Consider the following 23,975-nt stretch of genomic DNA (forward strand, 5'->3'; position numbering starts at 1 on the left):
TTTTGTTTGCTTAATTGTGCAAGTTGTAAAATAGATTCTCGCATTTCCATTTTAAGAACACTATTCTCCTTAAATTGTTCTGCAGAGATAACTGTTTTTAGAGGAAATAGTGTTTTACAGCCACTAAATTGTATTTGTTATTTTTGTACATGCATTACTAGGGTGGTAAGGACACTAATCTTGTGGGGAAAACTTAAATTTGTTTTATTTGAACTTTCCGTATACATTATTACTAAAAATTATCTAGGAACAGCATCCTGAAATCTAGGTTGAGAGAGAATACAATAAACATGAGAATGCTTAAAGTTTTAATAGAATCATTTCTGAGGACAAAACCAGAAGAATACTGCCAGTGCCATAAATGGAAGCGGTGAGGCAGCATTTACACTGTGCAACTGTTGCAGAGAATGAGTAAGACAGGATCCTGCTCTAATGGAGATGGACAATTTCTCTCTATTAAAGTAGCTGAATCTAAAACATGAAATGCAACATGGGGGCTATATTGTAAACTGTGCCAAGATTACTCAAATTGTAGTTACTTTTGATCAGACTTCAACTGTTTTATCGTTTTTGTTTTAAAAGGGGATACTGAGGGAATTCCCTGGCAGTTCAGTGGTTAAGACTTGGCGCTTTCAGTGCTGGAGGCCCAAGTTCTATCCCTGGTCAGGGAACTAAGATCCCACAAGCCATGTAGTGTGGCGAAAACTAAAAAATAAAAGGGGATACTGAATGTTAGAAAATCTGTAATATGTTTTAATTGAGAGATGTAAATAATGTATACAGACTTGTATGTGACGGGATTGGAAATATTTAAATTCTGGGGTTTTTTTTCTTTAAAGGAAGAAACTGAATGTTTATTTAAAAAAATAATAAATAGTTATGTTTGGCCATGAATCCTGACTTTGCATTACTGTTTATTTTTGCTGTAGGTGTTCCCACGCTGCACAGATTCCTAGAGAAATATTGAAGGTATATGAAATATGTTGAACATTTAAAACTTGTTAGGCATTATTTTTTATAATGCTCACAACAACCCTGGAAGTTAGTGGCTCAGTGTCTTCTATACTAGAAAACTAAAGCTTAGAAATTATAGAAGTCACTGATTAGGACTAGGGTGTGAAAACCCAAATATGCTTGACCTTGACGTCAGTGGTTTTGTTCATTTTCTTTAAATATACTATTACCATGAGAATAATTAGCAAAATAATTATTTGTTCACCTTTCCATTAAGCTTTTATCTAATATTTTGTCTTCATTACAGACCATTAAAGAATAAACAGTATGGGAGAATCCTCATTTTACCCTGATACCTAAGTTCCAAAAGGAAATGTGTATTTTAGAGTATTCTTAGAGTATCATTATTTAGAGGTATTTATGTTTAGACCATTAGGTTGAGAATATTTTGATGGTAGTAGCCATAGTTGCCAGTGTCACTAATTGGTATTTGAGATGAAGACTAGGAGTAGAAAATGCTAGTCCATGCTGATGTGGACTGTGTCTGCATGCTTTAATAAAAAATACCTTGTCATTATGCATATATAGTACGTACAAAGCGTCTACTGTATGTAAAGAAATATACACATATAAAAATTAACTGTTGATAATTAGGTTCATTTGCTTCTAATGTACTGAATTTATATGGTTCTTTACTATATAATATTGTATGGAATGATGCATTTTGGTAACAAAGGTTCTAAATTATTTCTTTAATGCTTAAACAGCCATGCTTCATAGATACTGTTACGAACAGCATAATGATTACAGTGTCATGTTTTCTTGATGACTTAAGTTCGCCTTTACAAGCATGCAGCAAAATATAGGTTCCTCTGCTAAGGAGCTACATAGGGCTGCTGGCTTGCTCCTATGCCCTGCTAGTATGTTATTTTGCTGTCACACTTCAGATTTGCTGGAAGCACTCTAACTCCCAATCTTGCTGTTATGATGGCTTCTGCATCCTTCCGTTTTCTAGACAGTAATGAAGGTTGCAAGGAGAAATTTATAAGCAAGTTTATTAAGTTGATAAACATCCTTTTACAGAAGTTGTTGGGTTGGTGTACACAAGTGCAGGGGCCGTGTAACCACTACTTATCAATGTTCAAGACCTCTATTTTTTCAGCCTTTGTTCTCATTTTCTCAGTTGGTTTAGAGTTTTATTTATTTATTTATTTGGCTGTGCTGGGTCTTAGTTGCAGCACGCGGAAATTTTTTTTTTTTTTTTTTTTTTTTTAGTTGCACATGCGGGGCTCTTATTTGGGGCATGCGGGATCTAGTTCCCTGACCAGGGATCGAACCCGGGCCCCCTGCATTGGGAGCTCGGAGTCTAAACCACTGGACCACCAGGGAAATCCCTAGAGTTTTCTTAATGAACTTGTATGTTATCAGTTAGGAGACCCTGTCTCATTCTTTAGTTATACCAGCATTCCCGCTGGAGAAAAGGAATTCCTAAATTGAAGTAGTAAAATTTCTGGCAAGGAAGGGTTAAGATGGTAGCATGCTCACACCTGATTGAGTGCTCTAATACAGAGGTCCCCAGCCTTTTTGGCACCAGGGACCGGTTTTGTGGAAGACAGTTTTTCCACGGACAGGGGGCCGGGGGAGCGGGGGTGGGGTTCAGGCGGTAATGCGAGCCATGGGGTGTGATGGGGAGCAGCAGATGAAGCTTCCCTCGCTCACCTGCCATTCACCTCCTGCTGTGCAGCCGGGTTCCTAACGGGGTTGGGGACCCCTGCTCTAATACCCTGTATTTATCTGTAATTTCAAAATCTGAAACCCTCAGAAAACAAAGTATTTTCTTGAATTCACTGCAAACTTAACCTGATCTGAGGTTAATAGTCTTTATTCTACTTAATGTGAAAACATGTTTCACTGCAAAATGTTAGTGTACTTAACACTTTTGCAGGAGGGTGAGGAATGGTTACATAATATATGTGGTATATAACTATATTTCTTTTCTAAATTCCAAAATTAAAAAAAAATTTATTTACTTGGTTGTGCCGGGTCTTAGTTGCGGCACGTAGGCTCCTTAGTTGTGGCAGGTGGGCTCCCTAGTTGTGGCAGGTGGGCTCCTTAGATGCGGCATGCAAACTCTTAGTTGTGGCATGCATGTGGGATCTAGTTCCCCGAACAAGGATTGAACCCAAGGCCCCTGCATTGGGAGCACGGAGTCTTATCCACTGTGCCACCAGGGAAGTCCCATAAATTCCAAAATTTTAAAAATTCTGAAACAGAGTTGACAACAAGAGTTTCAGATAAGGGATTGTGGACAAAAATCAGGGAGGTACTTTTGAGAGTGCTTTTCTCTAGTCTCTTTCTTGTGTTATCCACTGGTTATGCAGCATAATGGGAAATTAGGTTGAAATTGATGTCAAAAGAGCTAGGTTTCCTGTTTCCCGATTTGTATTTTTGAGGTACACTCTTCAGCTTGGAGGAACTCAAGTTCTCACAGCCAGACACTGGCAGAACTGGGATTTGAAACGAGTCTTTAATTTTCCAGTGCTTAAACTCTCAATCACTGCACTATACAAGTACTTCTTTTGTGGTTTTTGTTTTTGTTTAGTTGTTTTTGGTTTGGTTTGGTTTGGTGGAGGGGGAACCACACTTGGAGATTTCTAATCCTCAACCCCAAACATCTTTGTCAGATCCACATGGGACTTACTGAGTTCCATTTTCCTCCTGTTGAACGTCTCAGAGACTTACCTTGCCTTATTACTCTCTCAGTAGCTGCCAAAACCCTTACCATTACATGTTTTTTTCCCCCCAAGTTTGGGTGTGGAATATAATACCTAGTAGCAGGAATTCCCTGGCAGTCCAGTGGTTAGGACTTCGAGCTTCCACTGCTGGGGGCCTGGGCTTGATCCCTGGTTGGGGAACTAAGATCCCGCAATCTGCTCAGTGGGACCAAAAAACAATAAAACAAAAACCTAGTAGCTTCTCCAGCTTCCTTGCCATCCCCATGATAAGTATTCAGGCCTTTTTCATTTCAAGGATCCTGCTACTAATTACTGTGGGGATAAACAAAAGTGATATACATAAAATACTACCATAATGAAATAGGGAATTTACAACAAATGATTTTTTCTGTTTTCATCCTAGAGTTCCCCATGGAATCACATTTTGATTTCTGCCTTCTATTTCTGGGAACAGATTCACCATTTACCCCCTTCTTCTTACTCCACCTTTTGATGCATTTCAGGTCTGATGTTGGTTGTAAGGTAGAAGAGAATAATAGGGCCTTTGGTTTATGTAGACAATTTGAACTTGGGAACTTCTAGACTGGGGAGTGGCCTGTTTACTAGGTCTTTACCATGATCAAAAACGAATTCCTCGGGGTGTTTCTACACTGCATTTGTCCCCAGCTAGATGAGTCATCTAGCAGAGGACATGGCACATAAGTAGGCATTCAAAAATTCAACATACATTTGTTAACTGTGTGCTAGGTGTAGGGTATGCAGATTTAATTAAGCTTATAGTCATCCTGAACAGAAACCTACCCAGTGTGGTAACTTCTTCACAGCATTGTAGGGCAGAGAAATTTTCACTCTTTAGGTGCTGGTCTAATAATGAAATTGACATAAGATTAAGAAGAGAAAAACATTTAATTACATACGGGAGCCCCATAAAAATGTAAGACTCAATGAAATGACTAAAGCAGGAAGCTTTTATATCTTTTAGACAAAGAAACAAATTTGTGATGAATTGACAAGACGAAGGGGTTTGGGCCTGGTGTAGTAAATTGTTGAAGCAGTAACAAGATGTATTTATCCAGCCTTCTCTGCCCTAAATTCCCAGTCTCTGGTGATAGGATGCCTTCTACCCTCCTGGTACAGGGAAGGTAACTTTTATATGGGAGAGTTAGCCCCCGCCTTCAGGAGGAAAAAAGGACGGTCAGAGTGTCCTTATTTAATTCAAAGTAATATGCCAAAGTGGCAAATTTGGGGGTGGCACCTTCTGCTCCCCTTCAGCATAAATGGGGCATTCAAATCAGAATATGAGAGATCAGAAAAGGCTTCCTGTGGTGTGGCATCTGAATACTTCAATTCCCATCCCAGTTCCACCACACTGACTTTGAGACTTTCAACATCCCTCCTCAGTGCCTGTTTCCTCACTGATAAATGGGGCTAATGGTAGGATCTCTGGCACTTGATTGCTAGTTAACCAATGAAAAACGTTCAAAATAATGTCTGGCACACAGTAAGACTGCAATACATTCCCAGCGCCACCTGGCCTGATGATAGCCTCCAGGCTGAGAACACAGGGTAATCCGTTTGGTTTTTCTACTGCTCACTGCCTCACCCCTGACAAGTTCAAAGTTTCAGGTCCAACCAATTCGGTCCAGACGCTCAGAACCTACAAACCCCACGGGACAAACGAGTCCCCCAAAGCCCGGCCCATTCCTGGTGACGAGGGCAGGTGGTGCCCTCTACCCTCGAGCGCCTTTCGACCTTGGGCACCCGCCCGGGTTCCCACCATATTCAGGGAACGCCCCCTGCCACCGCCTTCTGGGCAGAGATGCGCCTGCGCGCGCGCGGCCCCGCCCCCCCGCTCCCCGTGACCCTTCGTGCCGGGCGCGCACGCAGGGGCCCCGCGCGAGGCGGGCTTGGGCCGAGGGGCCCGGGAAGGATCGCAGGTTTAGGGGAAGGCGGGGGCGTGGCTTCCCCGCTGGGCGGGCGGCCACTTCACAGTCCCGCCTCCGTCGTCAGCTGCAGCCGCGCGCCAAAATCAAACCCGCGTACCCGTCGGCCAGAGAGCCTGCAGTTCAAGGCAAGCTCCGCGGCGGCGTCGGCACCGCCGCGCACACCCTTGGCCGCCTCCCAGCCCTCCCTGCCCGACGCGCTCGGGGCCGCCACAAGACGAGGCATGGCCACTCCACCCAAGAGGAGCTGCCCATCTCCCGCAGCCAGCTCTGAGGGGACCCCCATCAAGAAAATTTCCATCGAAGGGAACATCGGTAAGGAGCCTCGGAAAGTGTTGGTCCCAAAGCAGGGGTAGTCGCGGCAGCGGCGGCTGAAGCGCCCCTTCGCTTCATCCCTGCTGCTCCTCATTGGGGGCTTTCCTCCCAGCCTGCTCCTGTGCTTGCGGACGCGCCCTCAAATTCCCCAGCCGCCGAAAGCACCCTTCTCTTGCCTCTCCAGCTTCCCTCCCGTGTCACGAGGGTGTAAGTGACCCCTCGTCACCCCGCGTCAGGCGGCGGGCCTAGGCCTGCGGGCCTTGTGAGGCGCGCTTGGGGTCCCTTTCATCCTCTTTGTTTGGATCGCGCAAAGGGAAGGGTTTTGTTTTTGCGGTGTGTGGTGTTTTTTTCTGGATGTGTCTGTATGTCAGTTCTTGAGGTGCAATATACATAAGTTAAAGGATCCCTTTTTAGGTATACCCCTCTATGAGGTTTGACAAACATACAATGTTTTACTACCACCAAGATCAAGATTCAGAACATTTCCATCCCTGCGGAAAGTTCCCTCTTGCTTCTTTGTAGTCAGTCGCCTCTCCATTCCTATCCCCTGGCAAGCAGTGATCTGATTTCTATTCCTGTAAGTTTTGCCTTTTTCAGAATGTCATATAAATGGATTCATAGAGTATGTAGCCTTTTGTGTCTTGCTTCCCTAGTTTAGCGTAATGCTTTTACATTTATTCATGTTGCTTGTACCTGTGGTTTGTTCTTTTTTGTTTCTGAGTAGTATTCCACTGCACGGATATACCACAGTTTCTGTCTCCCAATTGTGGACATTTGGATTGTTTCCAGTATTTAGATTATGAATAAAACTGCTGTAAACATTCAAGTACAAGGAAAGAATTTTTAAATGATCTTAGCAGAAGGAGTTCCTCACTCCCTACCCAACATCCAAGAAAACATTGTGTAATGATTCAAAGACCACTGCTGTTTCTGTTCTTAACCCAGATGTCATTTTGCAAGATACATGAGACCTTCCGATTCTTCTCTATTTCCTACCACAGGAGACCTTTGCCTGGTACTTCCTGTTTTGATAGGATTTTGGTTTTTTTCGGTTCCAAGTTAGGTACTGGCCATTCATGCATACAGCAAAGTTTAATTCTTACCGTGCTGAAAGCACTTGTACTTCTTTAAAAAGGCAAGGCAAACAGGTGCTTTAGCAGCATTGCAAGGAATAGAAAAAGCTGAACACACCCTCAAAGAGGACATCTTGTTTCATTGCTCCAATATTAAGGCACCAGTGGGAAAGATCCATGTAATAGACTCTCATTTCTTCTCAGCTGGATAAGTTCTTTGAAGGTGAATGTTTACTAGTATGATTCCTCACAGCTACTTATTGGATATAGAAGACCATAAAGACAGGAGAAAGTAGATGAACAAAACCTTTTCAAAAGTAAATTTGAATGAACAACCTCTCAGATCTATACCACAATCCCTTCCCTTTCTTAAATCCACTGAAGCAATGTATCATATCTGGAAATTTACTTCCTTCCAAGCATCTTTAATCTTCTCAGCACCTAAAATAATTTCCTAATATGTCACCCCCTCTCCAGTTTCTCAAAATTCTTCCAGAGCAGTCTTTCTGTATACAAATGTGATTGTGTTATCCCTTGCTGAAAATTCTCTGACCTCCCCATTACCTACACTGGAAGGAGTTGCAAACTGATGGCCTGCATTTACACAATATTGGCCTGCCCAAATTTGAAAAAAACATTTTTAATTAGTTGCTAGTATTTACAAATGTTGAGATTTCCCATAAACATCTAGATTCTTGGCTTCTCTTGAAAAATCTGAAGATCTGGTAGCACTGTGTTTCTGTAAGAGAACCCTTTGCTCTTTAGATGGGATATGTCACTTACCACTTAACTGTTTTCCCTGACACTGCAGCTTTGTCATTTGCTGTTTATTAATGCTCTTATACTGTTGTTCCTGTGCCCTCTGCCGTATTTGCCAGACCCAAATAAGCTATATATGTACTAATTGCTAATCTGTGTATAGAAGACTATTTCATGATTCCTCTATTTTCTAGAATTTGAACTTTAACTGGTCATTTTCATTTCATACTCATGTAACTTGTTTTCTCATGTTCTTTAACTAAAATACTCTCTTATGTTAGATTTTGGAGTCCTTACCTACTTCTCATCTTAATGGTCTGTATAGAATGATTTTGGGCATCATTATGCCTACTTGGCATTAATAATTTTGTTAGGTCCCATGACTTTTTAAAGTATTAACATCAGTGTCCTTGGTTCTTGTTCTCCTTTGCCTTCCTAGAATTTTAATTTATTAATTAGCTTATTTTCAAGCTCCCCATTTCCTCCCCAAAAGTTAAGGAACTGGATATTAGTCTGATTGGGAACTGCAGGTAACTATTTTTACAGTGCTTGAACTAAAGAGTAATTTTAGAGAGTAACTGTTATTACTCTTAAAATTTCAGAGTATGACCACAGAACTTTTTCTGTTTGTAAGCAGTATCAGAAGAAAGCTGAATGCTCTAGCCTGAAGTGCTTTCAGACTCTAGCTGATGGCTGGTGTTTTAATGCGTTCCTTGGGTGCTCTTTCTGAACACCATGTTTTCCTTCCTTCCTCCATCTAGCTCAGTGAATGTCTGGTGAACGTTTTATATGCTTCCATTCATTTCTTCTAAATGCCTTACAGTTTCTGTGCTTACCCTCTTCACATGAAATCTGTGGTCCACCAGTGTTTTTCCTATGATTAAACCTCATGGTCATCTAGTTTATCATTAAAAGTTTTTTGCCTATCCTCTGGTGGTAATGTGACTTTTGTGTTTTGCTTCTCAACTGTTCTCTCTGTGTTACCTTCTGATTGACCCTCCCTCTTTTTTTTTTTTTTTTCTTTTCTATCGACCTATGTCATGTTTTAGGTTTGATTATAGTTCTTCACGTCAAAGGTAAGTTCTTTTTTGCCGTCTTTGGATCCAGTTTATAAGGAACAGGAGGCTTTGCTTCAGTTGCTTTTTTAAATATGTTTATCTATGTGCGTGTGCGTTTGTATTCATATATACGGAGAGAGAGAGAAAACATCATGCTGACCAGAGATGACTAATATAATCACATTTGGTAACTTCAGATAGGAAGGGTGTGGTGGTCATTAAGAGTATTGTTAAACCCTGTCAAATTCTAGATCAGGACTTTCCCTACTATTAAATTGAATGAATTCCCAGATAATTTTAAAATAGTGAATATAATGTCTTGGTTACACCCAAACTGTTTTCTTTTTTTCCTTCTAGTTATCTCAGAAACTAGTGAATGATCAGGGAGAAGTAAGTCTATACAACTTTTTTTTTTTTTTTAAGGAGTTTGATAGAGTGCACAGAACCATAAAAGTGAAGCAGAAAAAACATGGCTATTGCTTGTAGGAAGTGTTTTGCAAAAATATTTTTATAATTTCTGTTAGCCATAGTGTCGTATGATAATTAGTGTCATATAATAATAATCATATTATTTCCCATCCTAAAACTCTGGGAATTGGATGCTTTTTTTTTTTTTTTTTTTTTTTTCTGGCCACACTGCTTGGCTTGTTGAATCTTTGTTCCCCGACCAGGGATTGAACCCTGGCCCTCGACAGTGAGAGCTCAAGAGTCCTAACTACTGGACCACCAGGGAATTCCCTGGATGCATCTTTATATTAATTTTGTGGTTTATTTGGTTGTTTCTAGATTGGTTTTAGATAGGAAAAACCCGAGTTTGTTTGTAAACTGAACAAATAGAGCCAGTAGAGAGGAAAATTTTGAAAATGCAAGAGCCTGGAATGACTGTCACTGTTGTGATAGTTTACTTATTTATCACAGCAGTTTGCATGAGGAGGATATTATTATTACAGTCTCCATTGTATTTTGAGGAAACAGGCTCTGAGAGGTTCAGTGACTTGCCCAAAATTACATACCTAATTAAGTGGGAGAATAGCCTTAACCACTTTCCACAGTTATCTCTGTTTTGTTAAGGAAAGTAAGTCTAGGACTAGAATTTTTACTTTACTTTTCTTTTTTTTTGGCCGCACCAAGCGGCTTGCGGGATCTTAGTTCCCCGACCAGGGATGGGACCCATCCCCCCTGAATTGGAAGTGCGGAGTTCTAACCACTGGACCTCCAGGGAATTCCCTAGAATTTTAAAAATTCTGTTCCATGGCTTTGGTAAACTAAAAACAGTAACAAACAAACAAACAAAAAAACAGTAACAAACAAATGAACTTAATACAGGTGGGCAGGGATCCTTTTACTTTTCATTTAAAAAAAGTCTAAAAGAGAAAGTTTAGAAAATTGAATGCTTTTCTTTTTTGTATTGTTTGCTATTATAAATTTTGTAAAAGCTGATGGCTGTCTTGGCATTTTTTTCCTGATAAATTTCCTTCCTCAGTTTCACTTTTCCTCTCACAACAGCTGCTGGGAAATCAACATTTGTGAATATCCTTAAACAAGTCTGTGAGGATTGGGAAGTGGTTCCTGAACCTGTTGCCAGGTGGTGCAATGTTCAAAGTACTCAGGATGAATTTGAGGTATGAAAATAAACTTTAATAAAATAAAAATTTTTGATTTAGAGAACAGTTGTATTCTTGGATTTTTTTTTTTTTCCTTTTGCAATAAAACTTTCAAATATAGGGCTTCCCTGGTTGCACAGTGGTTAAGAATCCTCCTGCCAGTGCAGGGAACACGGGTTCAAGCCCTGGTCCTGGAAGATCCCATATGCCACGGAGCAACGAAGCCTGTGCGCCACAACTACTGAGCCTGTGCTCTGGAGCCCGCAAGCCACAACTACTGAGCCCGTGTGCCTAGAACCTGTGCTCCACAGCAAGAGAAGCCACTGCAATGAGAAGCCCGCACACTGCAATGAAGAGCAGCCCCCGCTCGCCGCAAATAGAGAAAGCCCGCACGCAGCAACAAAGACCCCATGCAGCCAAAAATAAATAAATTTAAAAAAAAAACAAACTTTCAAATATAGCTCTAAGTCTGTATCTTCATTTGGGCAGTAGTTATGTGGAAGTGTATATATATGTATAACACGCATGGAACTGTGCACTTAAGATTATGCACTCCATTGCATCTAAGTAGAATTTTAAAAGTTTTTAAAAATTAATTAAAACGTTTTTAAAAAATCTAATTATAAGTTAAATTTCTTGCGTGGCTTTTTACATTTTGTTTAAAAATAGGTAAATAAGAAAAGCAAAAACAGCTATCCAGTAGCTGAATTTTACTAGTTTATTTTTCAGGACTTTTGTCTTAGAGACAGCCATTATTTTTGTACTTTCGTTCTTGTCAGACTCTCACCCTGGACACAAGTTTCAATTTCCCAGAACTTTCCATCCTACATTGCAAATGAGAAAGAGGGCATAATCATTAAATTCTATTCTTTACAGCAAACTTTATTGTATGTGTATGAAGAAGAGAGATCTAATTGCTAAGATTTTTTTTTTTTTTTTTTCCGGTATGCGGGCCTCTCACTACTGTGGCCTCTCCCGTTGCGGAGCACAGGCTCCGGACGCGCAGGCTCAGCGGCCATGGCTCACGGGCCCCGCCGCTCCGCGGCATGTGGGATCTTCCCGGACCGGGCCACGAGCCCGTGTCCCCTGCATCGGCAGGCGGACTCTCAACCACTGCGCCACCAGGGAAGCCCTGCTAAGATTTTTGTTTTTGGAGAAATGAAAATTGAAATTGAAAGCAGCATAGCAGAAATGGAAAAATGGAAGTGTGTGCTAGAAACTTACTTTGTTAGGTCTGAGGAGGACAGAGAGGTTTTGAAAAAAAAAGTCTAATTTTAAAAGTTTAGCTGTTGGTCTAGGGAATCTAGGAATAATAATTGAATATTTAAAATGTAAATCATGTATACAAGGACAGTCACCAGCCAAGGTACTCTGCAGACTTTGAGGACATTGGTTTTGAATAACCAAAAGTATTTTCTCATATACCTGTTTGCCAAACATAGTTAACTTTAGGTCTGGGACACAGCTCACTACACCCCAGTCCTTTGAATAATCTAGGACTAAACCCTGAAGGGACTTCCTTCCCATAGGGACTCCATCTTCTTAAGAAATTGGTATTTCAGTCTGGTCTTTGAGGAAGGGCAGAGTTAGCCTTAAGTAGAGTTTTAAAATGGGTAAATTTATTTGCTTCTTTCAACATTTTTTATTGACATGATATAACTATAGAAAAGTATATAAACCTATGTATAGTTTAAAGAACAATTTGAAGGCTATCATCTCTGTAACCGTCACCCAGGTCAAGAAATAGACCATTACTTTCTCATTCAAGAAGTCCCTGTTTGTTCTTCTCAGGTCACAGTATCTCCTTCCCAAGGGTAATAACTCCGCTAGGGGTAATCACTCACATAAAATAATTCTTGTGATAATAATTTTTCTGCTTTCTAAAAAGAATTTGATGTACCTGAACATATCTCTAAGAAATATAATGTTTTGTCTGTTTTTTAATGTTGTATAAATGAAATCATCTGTTTGCATTCCTTTTCCTCTTGCTTATTTTGCTTAATAAGTTTGTGAAATTTGTCTATACTGTTGCATGCAGCTATAGCTTGTTCATTTTCATTGCCATATGGTATTCAGTTGTATTCATATATCACTGTTTGTCCATTCTATACCTTTGATCAGTTTTTGAGCGGTTCCTAGTTTAGTTGCTGTAAAAACAGCCCCGTTAGGAATATGAATCCTGGTGTACACATGCAAGAGTTTCTCTTGGAATAAGAAGTAAAATTACTGGGTGGTGGGTATGTGTATGATGTCTATTTTCTGAAGTGGTTTTACCAGTTTACATTCCCCACAGTGTACTGAAGCTGTCACTGGTCCACCCCTTTGCCAATATTTAGTATTGTCCAGCTTCCTAAATTTTATCATTCTGTTGAACATTTAATATCTTTTATGTTTTTAATTTATATTTCTCTGATTGCTAATGTGATGGTGCTCCTTTAATTAATTATTTGCCATTTGGATTTCTTTTGTAAAGTCCCTTTTCAGGTCCTTTTGCCCATTTTCCTTTGGATCTTCTGTCTTCCCTCACCCTGCATTTTTACCTCTTAAAGTATGTCTTGTGGCCTCTTTCAAAGTGCCCTATTCAAGTTTGCTTACATTTAGAAATGAGAGACCTGTGTTGTACAAATAATCTTTCTCCCCCTCATTTCTGGGGTCAAGTGCAGTCATTCTCAGGGGTTAGGTAGAAAGTAGCCAAATTAAACCAATGTGAGAAATACAGAAGGAACTCTTTCATTGGGGGAATGTTAGACTAGATTGGATTAGGTGACCTTCATTTAAGGTCCATTCTAGTTTTAATATCATAGCTTCTAACTCATATTAAACATGTATAACTGGTTTGTTGGCACATTAAATGTTTCCGCCTCTCAGTGTACCTTACTTTTTTTTTTTTTTTTGTCGCACCGCACGGCTTAGTTCCCCGACCGCCAAGGATTGAACCCCTGCCTCCTGCAATGGAAGCGCAGAGTCCTAACCACTGGACCGCCAGGGAATTCCCAGTGTACCTTATATTAACCAAGCACACAGGAACATATATGAAAACCATAATGTCAAAAATTTTAATTTGCAGAGAGAAATGTAATTATCAGATTCATTGATGTAGGTCAGCCCATTCTCTATATAGGCCCAGTAGAAGGAACTTATAATATCTCAAGGATTTGGGGTGATTTTTCAAACAACAAACAATCCCTTGGGAATTTAAATATGTCGGATGGATGCCTCCTGGTTAAAAATGACTGCCGTAGTGAATCACTGTTAGTGTTAGGAGTGTATTGAGCCCTTTAGTTGTGTTGGAGAGGAGAGGTTGAAAATATTGCATTAATATACGTGGGAAGGCAGTTTATAATAAGAAGGTTGTCTATTAAGCTTAGAATCAGAGCTCAGGGGAATTAGTTATATTAATGACTGATGTCATCAGACTAAGATGCATTGATGCATCTGTCTCCATTTTAAGAATTGGCTTCATGGATCTGATATTCATGTTTATGGGCTGGAGCATTTTCTTCCTGTGTACTAGAGTCAAAATTCCAAACTTTCTTTATAACTGCCATGCAAGTGAACCTACTATTATTGTTAACATATACTTTCATTAACATATACTTTCATCAGTTTCCTGTAATCCAGTCATGTCTCCACCATGTTACAATTTGGTAACCTTCATTGGATTTTGTCTATTTGTGTACATTCTTGGAGGATAGTTTTATTTTTGTGTGTGTATTGAAGGCTACTATGTTGTTAATCCTCTCTACTTAGGTGGAGTTTCAGATTGTGGGGATAGTATTTTGGGGATAAGGTAGTGGAATGTGAGGGTAGTAATGAGTGGGTGGGTTCTCAGTATCTTTGGATATTTTCTTCTTTTTTCCTGGACCTCAAGAAATGGAATTTCTTCCCTCACCCTGGGGCCCTTCTTTCCCAAACCCATCCCTGACCTATTCCTTGGGATTATAGTGTGAACCACTATCCATATCTAAGCTTTCTTAGCATGCTGTCAATAGTGAGAAGTAGACTGTCTTCAGACCCAGCTCTGGTAAGGCCAGTCCTACTTCGAATGTTCTCCATTTAATCACACTTCTTGGCAGTAGCACTGGGATCGGAAGAATTGGGCTGCTGGTACCTTTGATCTCTTCCCCTAGTCAGTAATTTAATTTGCACCTGCATGTTTAGCTGGTTTTGTTTTTTACGTGCCACCTAGTGGCTGAAATGTTGCTATACTATCGATGAGCTCCCACCAATTTTAGCAAAATAAAGAGGGAGAAGGTACCTAGAAAGATTATGTAGTCTCCCCTCCCTTCCCCTCCCATGGTTAGATTATCTTTAAATCATATGACCCAGATGATTATCAGTCTTTATATTAAAGATTTATTTCAAATAACAGTGTGCTTTATTTGGTGATTTATGTTATTATTTAGGCCCAAAGCTTTGATTTAATTGCTTTCTTTTAGCTTATTTTTTGAGGTCTACAGACTTTTAGGAAGATATTTTTAGTCTGTTTCTCTCAGTGAGCTGAATTCTTTTGGGAGATCTTTATTATTTATTGTGAAATGCTATTTTACTTTTTTCTAACACTTCTTACCACTAAGAAGTCACTGAAAAATTAGTAACTCTGCGAAAGAAGGGGTAAAATATACTTATCTGTGATACAACAGCATATTTTTTGATAAGTCATTCTTTTTTTTTTTAATTCAATTTTTATTTTTGGCTGCATTGGGTCTTCGTTGCTGTCCACGGGCTTTCTCTAGTTATGGTGAACAGGGGCTACTCTTCATTATGGTATGCGGGCTTCTCATTGTGGTGGCTTCTCTTGTTGCGGGAGCATGGGCTTCAGTAGTTGTGGCTTGCAGGCTCTAGAGCGCAGGCTCAGTAGTTGTGGCGCATTCTTAACCACTGTGTCACCAAGGAAGTCCGTATCAGGTAAATTTAAGGTAATACTTGCTGCTCTAGTAAAGTCTCTGTGGTTTAAGATGATAAAAATTTCATTTCTCAGGCAGTGTGCAGTACAATATGGTACTGAGTGGATGGCATACCATGCTGTCACTTGGAGACCCAGGCCCCTTTTACTGTGTGGCTCATCTAACCTCTAGGACAGTGCTTCAAACTTTAGTGTTCGTTGGAGTCACCTGGAGGACTTGTTGAAACAAAGACTGGGCCCTCATCCCCAGTTTCTGATTTAATAGGTCTGGCAGTGGGGTGTTGAAAATGTGCGTTTCTCGCAAGTTCCCAAGTGATGTTGATGCTGCTGTTACGGGGATCATACTTTGGTACCCCTGCCCTGGAGTTGAAGTTGAAAACCGCTGCTCTAGGGCCTTGGTGTCTTTTGCTTCCAGTTGATGAATAAAGAAAGAATCCTCACTTTTGAGAGGTTTTTATGGGTCCAGCCTGGACATGATAAACATTGCTTCTGCCCTACTTCCACTGGCTAGAACTGAGTCTTGTGGCTATAGTTAATTACAAGGGAGACTGGGAAATAAAGCCTAGCTGTGTGTCCAGGAAGAAAAACAACCTGGCTTTAGGGAACACATAGTAGTATCTGTCACACGCAATTTCTAAATAGAAGTACTTTAAATATATTTGTTAATGTAACTTAAACTCAAAAGTGCCATGTTTAATTAATTAATGTAGAAGTTGTTGAAGTTTATTTTAAAGTTAATGGGTTATTTTAGGGACTTCTCTGGTGGTCCAAGTGGTTAGGACTCTGCTTTTCCATTGCAGGGGGCATGGGTTTGATCCCTAGTCAGGGAACTAAGATCCCACAAGCCTTGGGGCGCAGCCAAAAACAAAACAAAACAAAATAAAGTTGATGTTATTTTGGTAATAGGTATTTGTGCAACAAAGACAACCTGAAATAGTAAGCCCAGATAATGATAAAGACAAAAAATTGTTTTTCACTGTTAGTTTTATTTATAAAAATAACTCAGATGTATTTTCACTAGTGAATTTGTATTTATGTTATTAGTGAATTCTCTATTGTATAATTATGTAAAGTTATCCATGTCTAAGATAAAATTATTAAAATACAGAGCGCCAGCACCAGTTAATTATCCACATAGTATCTGAATATCTCCCTTCAAGAAATCAAATTAAGTATTACTTACTTTATAGATATAACTTCAGTATTTAATAGCAGATCAACATTTTGGAAAGAATATGGCTTTATTGTCAGTCTTAGGCTTGAATCCTAGTTTTGCTGCTTACCAGATACATTGATTTTAATGAGTTATTTAACCTTTTTGAGCCCCATTTTTAAAATTTATAAAATAGTGTCAGTAATGACTATTTCATAGGGTTGAGATAATGTATGTAAAACTTTTCATGTCGTCCCTGGCATAAAATAGATAATAAACAGTAGGTATTATTATAATTATCATTAAAATTGAAGTATATTTTCTTAATGAAAGGATATTTTGTGTAATGAACTTACTAGTTCTTCAACGAAAATTATTTTCTAAATCTAAGACATAAAAAATAAACTTTTAAGAAAACTTAAATATGGCTTTTGTGTTCACATTCCTAAGCACATTCTTTTTTGAAAATATGCTAAGTAAGCTACAGATAATGCAACCAGAGATAGAGCAGACTAATCCAAGACTTAAATTCTGTGTTTTGAATTAACATTTATACTGCAGAGAATTCCATGTATATGTAAATACCACTACACCTCTGCCCCTCTTTTTTAGTGTCAAGTAAAAAAGCTTTTTAATGTATATTTTTTGATGATTTGATAATTAATAATTTAATATTATGTATTTAATATTTAAATATATTTTATTGAGCTATAATTGACCTATAATATTGTATTAGTTTCAGGTGTCCAATATAGTGATTCAACATTTGTATACATTGTAACAATGATCACAGGAAGTCTAGGTACTGTCTGTCACCATACTAAGTTGATACAATATCATTGACTCTATCCCGCATGCTGTGCTTATTTATTTTATAACTGAAAATTTGTACTTCTTGATCCCCTTTACCCATTTCACCCCATATCCCCTACCTCCGTCCACTCTGGCAACCCCCCATCTAGACCTGTGAGGCTGGGGGTTTGGTTTTGTTTGTTTGATTCCACATGTAAATGATATCATGTGGTATTTGTCTTTCTCTGTCTGACCTGTTTCATTTAGCATAATACCCTCAAGTTCCATTAATGTTGTTTCAAATGGCAAGATTTTGTTCTCTTTTATGGCCAAGTAGTATTCCATTGTATACATACACCACATCTTTATCCATTCATCTGTCTACAGACACTTAGGTTGTTTCCATATTTTGGCTCTTGTAAATAATGCTGCAGTGAACCTAAGAGTACATATATCTTTTCATACTAGTGTTTCTGTGCCTGATATTTTTTTTAATTTTTAAAAATTAATTAATTTTTAAAAAATGTGTGGAATAGCAGCTTGTGCTGTTTAGCTAACTTCTCTTATAAATCCAGCAGTCAGTGTTCATAAAGTTGTCTCTGTTACTAAGAGTAATTCCAAAATGCTATGCTTACTAGGGTAGGAAAATAAAATAGACACTACTGTCCTCTTTATAAAAATAACTACACGAAAGTTTTGGTTGAGTTGATAAACTTCATTTAGCTGGAAAAATTCACTTGTATGAAACATTTTCTCCCTGGATGATGATGAATAAGTGGAAAGTCAGTTTATAATTAAATTAACAAAGGCCCTTGAAGCTCTAATAAAATTAAATTTATTCTTTAAGCAGTTTGGGAAGGCAGTTACTTCACCCTTATTTCAGTTCATCATCTGCTCAGTGTTTCCAAACAGCCCTATTGTTGACTGTTAGCTTCTTGCCATTTTATGCTTTTTTTTCTTCCAGTTTTGAGAAGAAGTTTCACTTAATTATGTGGTTTGTGGTATGAAATTTAAATTCTGCCTCAAAGTGCCATGTGTTTGTGTGGTTTTTAGTTCTTAACTGAAACTGAGGTCCGTTGTAATGTTTACACTTCTGGATTTTTTTTTTTTTCCTCAGAGGAAAACCACCTACCTTGAGCATGAACTTTCAGGAAGTGTTCAGGGGTATTTGAACTAGGATTGAGAATAGGAATTAGGCAGTCATATTTTATTCCTTGAAAGTTAGAAAACAAGATTAAAGACTATAACTTTTGGGGGAATCTTTATATAGCTTGACATAGAAAAGATGATAAAGCATCCCTGGGTCCTGGGTTTTGTTTTTTCTTTCTTTTTTAAAATTTTTATTTTATTTGGCCACGCGGCACGTGGGATGGATCTTAGTTCTCCGACCAGGGATCGAACCCATGTCCCCTGCATTGGGAGTGCGGAGTCTTAACCACTGGACCATCAGGGAAGTCCCTTGTTTTTTCTTTCCTAATCTGACAACTCTAATATCAAAAGTATTCTAATATATTCTATTACTGTGCAATCAATTTTAATTTAAAAAGAAAGAAAATACTGTCACTCAATGGAGTCTTAACCACTGGACCATCAGGGAAGTCCCTTGTTTTTTCTTTCCTAATCTGACAACTCTAATATCAAAAGTATTCTAATATATTCTATTACTGTGCAATCAATTTTAATTTAAAAAGAAAGAAAATACTGTCACTCAAAGGAAGAAATTTCAGGGACTTCCCTGGTGGCGCAGTGGTTAAGAATCCGCCTGCCAATGCAGGAGACACGGGTTCGACCCCTGGTCCTGGAAGATCCCACGTGCTGTGGAGCGACTAAGCCCGTGTGCCACACCTACTGAGCCTGTACTCTAGAGCCCACGAGCCACAACTACTGAGCCCGTGTGCTGCAACTACTGAAGCCCATTTGCCTAGAGCCTTTGTTCCACAGCAAGAGAAGCCACTGCAACGAGAAGCCCATGCACTGCAATGAAGAGTAGCCCCCGCTCGCCACAACTAGAGAAAGCCTGCACGCAGCAACGAAGACCCAGTGAAGCCAAAAATAAATAAATAAATTTATAAAATTAAAAAAAGGAAGAAATTTCAGTGGCTTCTTTCTCTTTACCCCCCCCCCCTTTTTATTTTGATTTGGAAGCTTCGAATGTTAGAATTTGCTGACTTTGGCCTATGGTAGTGAAGTGGCAATGGATAGATGCTCAGAATTATTTTCTATATTTTTTGCAAATGATTCATTGAGGATACCAAGCCTCTTTAAAAAAAATTCATGATTTAAATCAGATATTCCCTAACGTAAACGACTTTAATCAGATTATATAAAAATCTAATAACAAGAAATTGGCTCTACAGAATATAGAAAAGTGGATGCTGTGGTTGGAGAGAGATTAGCAAATAGATACCACCAAGGTATCTCAGGAGTTTTTCAGTGTGAAAGGGATACTGGAAGGGACCTAAGAAGGCTTTGCCTGTTTAATTACTTAAACACATCGTACTCTGTCCAGGGAAGGTGCTAGGCTAGAAATCTGAACAAAGCAGTGTTACTAGTAAACTTTTGTGATATTCTGTAAGAGCAGTAAGTAATTTCACTGTGTTCAGAGGCAGGTGTGAATATCTCATTGTCTTGATTTGTGTTTCTCTAAATTAGCAATGTTGAGCATATTTTCATATGCCTATTAGCCATCTGTATATCTTTGGAAAAATGTATATTCAGGTCTTCTACCCATTTTGAAAACTGGGGTTTTTTATAATTTTATTTATCCAATTTTTTTTAACTTAAAAAACATTAAAATAGCCCTATTGATCATTGCTTTTTGTTTCTTTTTTCAAATTCAAAATAGGAACTGACAACATCTCAGAAAAGTGGTGGGAATGTTCTTCAGATGATGTATGAGAAACCTGAACGGTGGTCTTTCACCTTCCAGTCATATGCCTGCCTCAGTCGAATACGAGCTCAGCTTGCCGCGCTCAATGGCAAGCTCAAAGATGCGGAGAAACCTGTATTATTTTTTGAACGATCTGTGTATAGTGACAGGTATATATAAATGACTGTACTTGTCAGTTTGGGATCTTGGCTTAGAAGTGGACTTTTTTTTCCTGTTTCCTGGGAATAAAAGTAATAAGAGAGGCTGAGTTGGAGATTTGAGATGGAACATGACATTTAATACCTTCAGCAGTTTGGTACTAATGCCATTAGGGAAGTTCTAGCATAATTGCTAGCTGCCATGGAAACTGGTGTAGTGGCCATCTCATCTCTTTCAAATTTGCAGAGAAGTGTTTTTTTCTTCCAACCCTCTTAAAATTCTTATCTGCTCTGGTTAAATCTGGATCTGTATTCTAGACTTGCACCTGGAGCTAGGAGATCATATATCTCTAAGGGAGGCTTAGAATTACCCTGCTTATTATGTAAGGATTGTTTTACTAGAGTTAGATCTGAGGTTCTCAAACTTTAGGACCCCTTTCATTCTTAATAATTATTAAGGAGCCCAAAGAGCTTCGTGTCTTATTGATATTTATGTTATTAGATATTAAGGTTGAGAAATATAAAAAACATTTATTAACTTATTTAAAGTTAGTAATAATAAATCCATTACATAGAAACATAAAAAAGATGTGAAAATTATATCTTTCAAAACAAAAAATTAGAAGAGTAACATTGTTTGAAACTTTTCAAATCTCTTTAGTGTCTGACTTAATAGAAGTCAGCTGTATTCTCATTTGTGCTTCTGTTTTTAAGCAGTTGTAAGCTTTTGGTTGAAGTACGGTATATAAAGTAATCTGGTCTCTTACAGAACCCCTAGAAGGGTCTTGGGGACCACCAGGGGTTCTCACACAACATTTTTGGGAACCGCTGGCCAAGTACATATTTTCCGTAGTTGGAGATAATGTGTTGTTTTCTTCTGTTGTTGTTTTTTTCTGCTAACCAAGGCATTATCTGCCATGGGTTTAGGAGAATGTTTCATGTCCATTTAGTAGATCCATTTTTTCTTTGTGCTTTTTGGAAAGAATTTATGTGTTGATGTAGACTCTCTTTCAGGTATATTTTTGCATCTAATTTGTATGAATCTGACTGCATGAATGAAACAGAGTGGACCATTTATCAAGACTGGCATGACTGGATGAATAACCAGTTTGGCCAAAGCCTTGAACTGGATGGAATCATTTATCTTCAAGCCACTCCAGAGGTGAGAAACAATAAAAATTTGTTTTGTCCATTGAGATTTCAGAGTAATATTTAGAAATCCTTTCAGTGGTATGCAATGAAGGCGATTTAGTTAAACTCCACTCCCCACCTCCAAATTAGAAACTCATAACAGTGTAGATAGAAACATTCTTTTTTCCTAAGCAAACTGTAAGCCCACATTTGGAAGTTGCTCTTTTAGGCCCCTTCTCTGTTCTTCCTCAGTTCTGTTCTTCATTATTTCTTCTTGACTTTCTCAGGATCTGTTATCTATCGCAGCTGCATTAAGAAACTTTCTAAAGCAACCCCTAGAATGTAGGCTTCATGAGGTGGAACTTTGGGTATTTTAATTACTTTTGGATTTCCAGTGCCTAGAATAGGGCCTGGGTACATAGTGGGAGCTCAGTAGATGTTTGCTGAAGGACTGGCCAAGTTGGTGGAGGTCCATTTCAAGAAATCCTTTATGGTTGTTTGTGGCTTGGAATGGGTGGGCAGTAGCAGCTGTAGTTGAGAAGAGCCTTAGAGGACGCTTGGCATTTTCATGAAAATGAATGAAAATGTGCCTTTTGTCATAGGTTGTAAATAGCTATTCTTGTTTACATATGAAATTATGTTATGAATCCAGGAAGAACAAGTAGATAGATGCCTTTCATAAAAGTAACCTAAATAAGAGCTTACATTTGTTAAGGAGTTTCTGGTTTTGGTGCTTGCATCCCCATTTTTCTCTGTTTTTTATTCCTGTTTCTTCCCTAAGTCACAAAGGTAGGCTCTGGTGAATGTAAATGCCATGACTTCTAGCCCGAAAGAATACTGTATTGCTAATGAAGCTGAATTTTCAAAGAAACTAGGTTTCTGATTCCAAGGGATGATTTTGTTCCTCTTCTAATGTCAAGTAAGCCAGAATTTAACAATAATAATTTTGAAATTCACTTTTATTTTTGAAAATAATTTTTGTTTTTAATTATGAAAATAGTAAATACAAATATAGAAGAAAACATGAAGAATACTAATAATTTCATTCTGTTAGAAACATTCATAGTCAATATCTTAAAGTCTAACAGAAAACTTTATTTTATTTAAAAATTTTTTTTTAAATAAATAAATAAATTTATTTAAAAAAACAAAAACATTCTATTCTGGTTACCACTCTTTATTACAGTCTATTCCATTTTAACTCCTTTCTATTTTTCCCATGGTCTTTAGAGATAAGAGCCTCAAGGGTATGGAACAGTTCGATAGTAATTCCTCATCGTGAAGATTCACATGCAATGTCAGTTGTGTGAATTAGCACCCCAATGCTACATGTATCTGAGGCCTGTGATTTCAGGTTCTCACTGGTGAATTATTTATTTTCAAGTCATTGTCTTGAAATGTTTTCAAGCTCCCTCTCACTCCAGCTTGTGGATGGAATTTTACTAGCTCTCTTTTAATGAAGGCACAACCTCTCAAGACTCTTTGTTTTCTTCAGGAAGATTAGCTCCAGCTCCTTATACTACATAGCCTACTGCGTCAAATCTCCTGGAATGACTCAAAACCTCAAAGCTCCGTGCTCCAGCCCGGGCTGGTCGTTCTGCCATTCTGTTTCAAATTTGCTATTTTTGGATTTTTTATTCTTATCCTCTTGAGACACCTATTCACTTATCTCTTGTGGATCCTGTATTGCTTGGCTCTTCCTTTTTTTTTTTCTTTTGGTTTACTCTTTTTTTTTTTTAAACATTTTTATTGGAGTATAATTGCTTTACAATGGTGTGTTAGTTTCTGATTTATAACAAAGTGAATCAGTTATACATATACATATGTCCCCATATCTCTTTCCTCTTACATCTCCCTCCCTCCCACCCTCCCTATCCCACCCTTCTAGCTGGTCACAAAGCACCGAGCTGATCTCCCTGTGCTATGCGACTGCTTCCCACTAGCTAGCTATTTTACATTTGGGAGTGTTTATATGTCCATATATACACAACCACTCTCTCACTTTGTCCCAACTTACCCTTCCCCCTCCCCATGTCCTCAAGTCCATTTACTAGTAGGTCTGGGTCTTTGTTCCCGTCTTGCCCCTAGGTTCTTCATGACCATTTTTTTTAGATTCCATATATATGTGTTAGCATATGGTATTTGTTTTTCTCTTTCTGACTTACTTCACTCTGTGTGACAGACTCTAGAGCCATCCACCTCACTAACTCAATTTCGTTTCTTTTTATGGCTGAGTAATATTCCATTGTATATAGGTGCCACATCTTCTTTATCCATTCATCTGTCGATGGACACTTAGGTTGCTTCCATGTTCTGGCTATTGTAAATAGAGCTGCAATGAACATTGTGGTACATGACTCTTTTTGAATTATGGTTTTCTCAGGGTATATTCCCAGTAGTGGGATTGCTGGATCATATGGTAGTTCTATTTTTAGATTTTAAGGGACCTCCATACTGTTCTCCATAGTGGCTGTATCAATTTACATTCCTACCAGCAGCGTATGAGGGTTCCCTGTTCTCCACAC

General features: G+C 38.6%; 1 protein-coding gene across 2 annotated transcripts in view; it reads left to right on the forward strand.

The window, feature by feature from the left end:
- Positions 1–5,508: 5,508 nt before the first annotated feature.
- Positions 5,509–23,975, forward strand: part of DCK (deoxycytidine kinase) — a 25,081-nt gene continuing 6,614 nt past the window's right edge. The window contains exons 1-5 of one of the 2 annotated variants that reach the window (XM_028491892.2): positions 5,768–5,947; positions 8,829–8,855; positions 10,344–10,459; positions 20,138–20,331; positions 21,334–21,481. In XM_028491892.2, coding sequence (XP_028347693.1) covers positions 5,857–5,947; positions 8,829–8,855; positions 10,344–10,459; positions 20,138–20,331; positions 21,334–21,481 — 576 coding nt within the window. In that variant the 5' untranslated portion in view covers positions 5,768–5,856. Of the gene's footprint in view, positions 5,948–8,828; positions 8,856–10,343; positions 10,460–20,137; positions 20,332–21,333; positions 21,482–23,975 lie in introns of both variants that reach the window. The other variant, XM_007112709.4, reaches the window with a different exon arrangement.

The sequence above is a fragment of the Physeter macrocephalus genome, chromosome 7 (genome assembly GCF_002837175.3).
Source record: "Physeter macrocephalus isolate SW-GA chromosome 7, ASM283717v5, whole genome shotgun sequence".
Lineage (NCBI taxonomy): Eukaryota > Metazoa > Chordata > Mammalia > Artiodactyla > Physeteridae > Physeter > Physeter macrocephalus.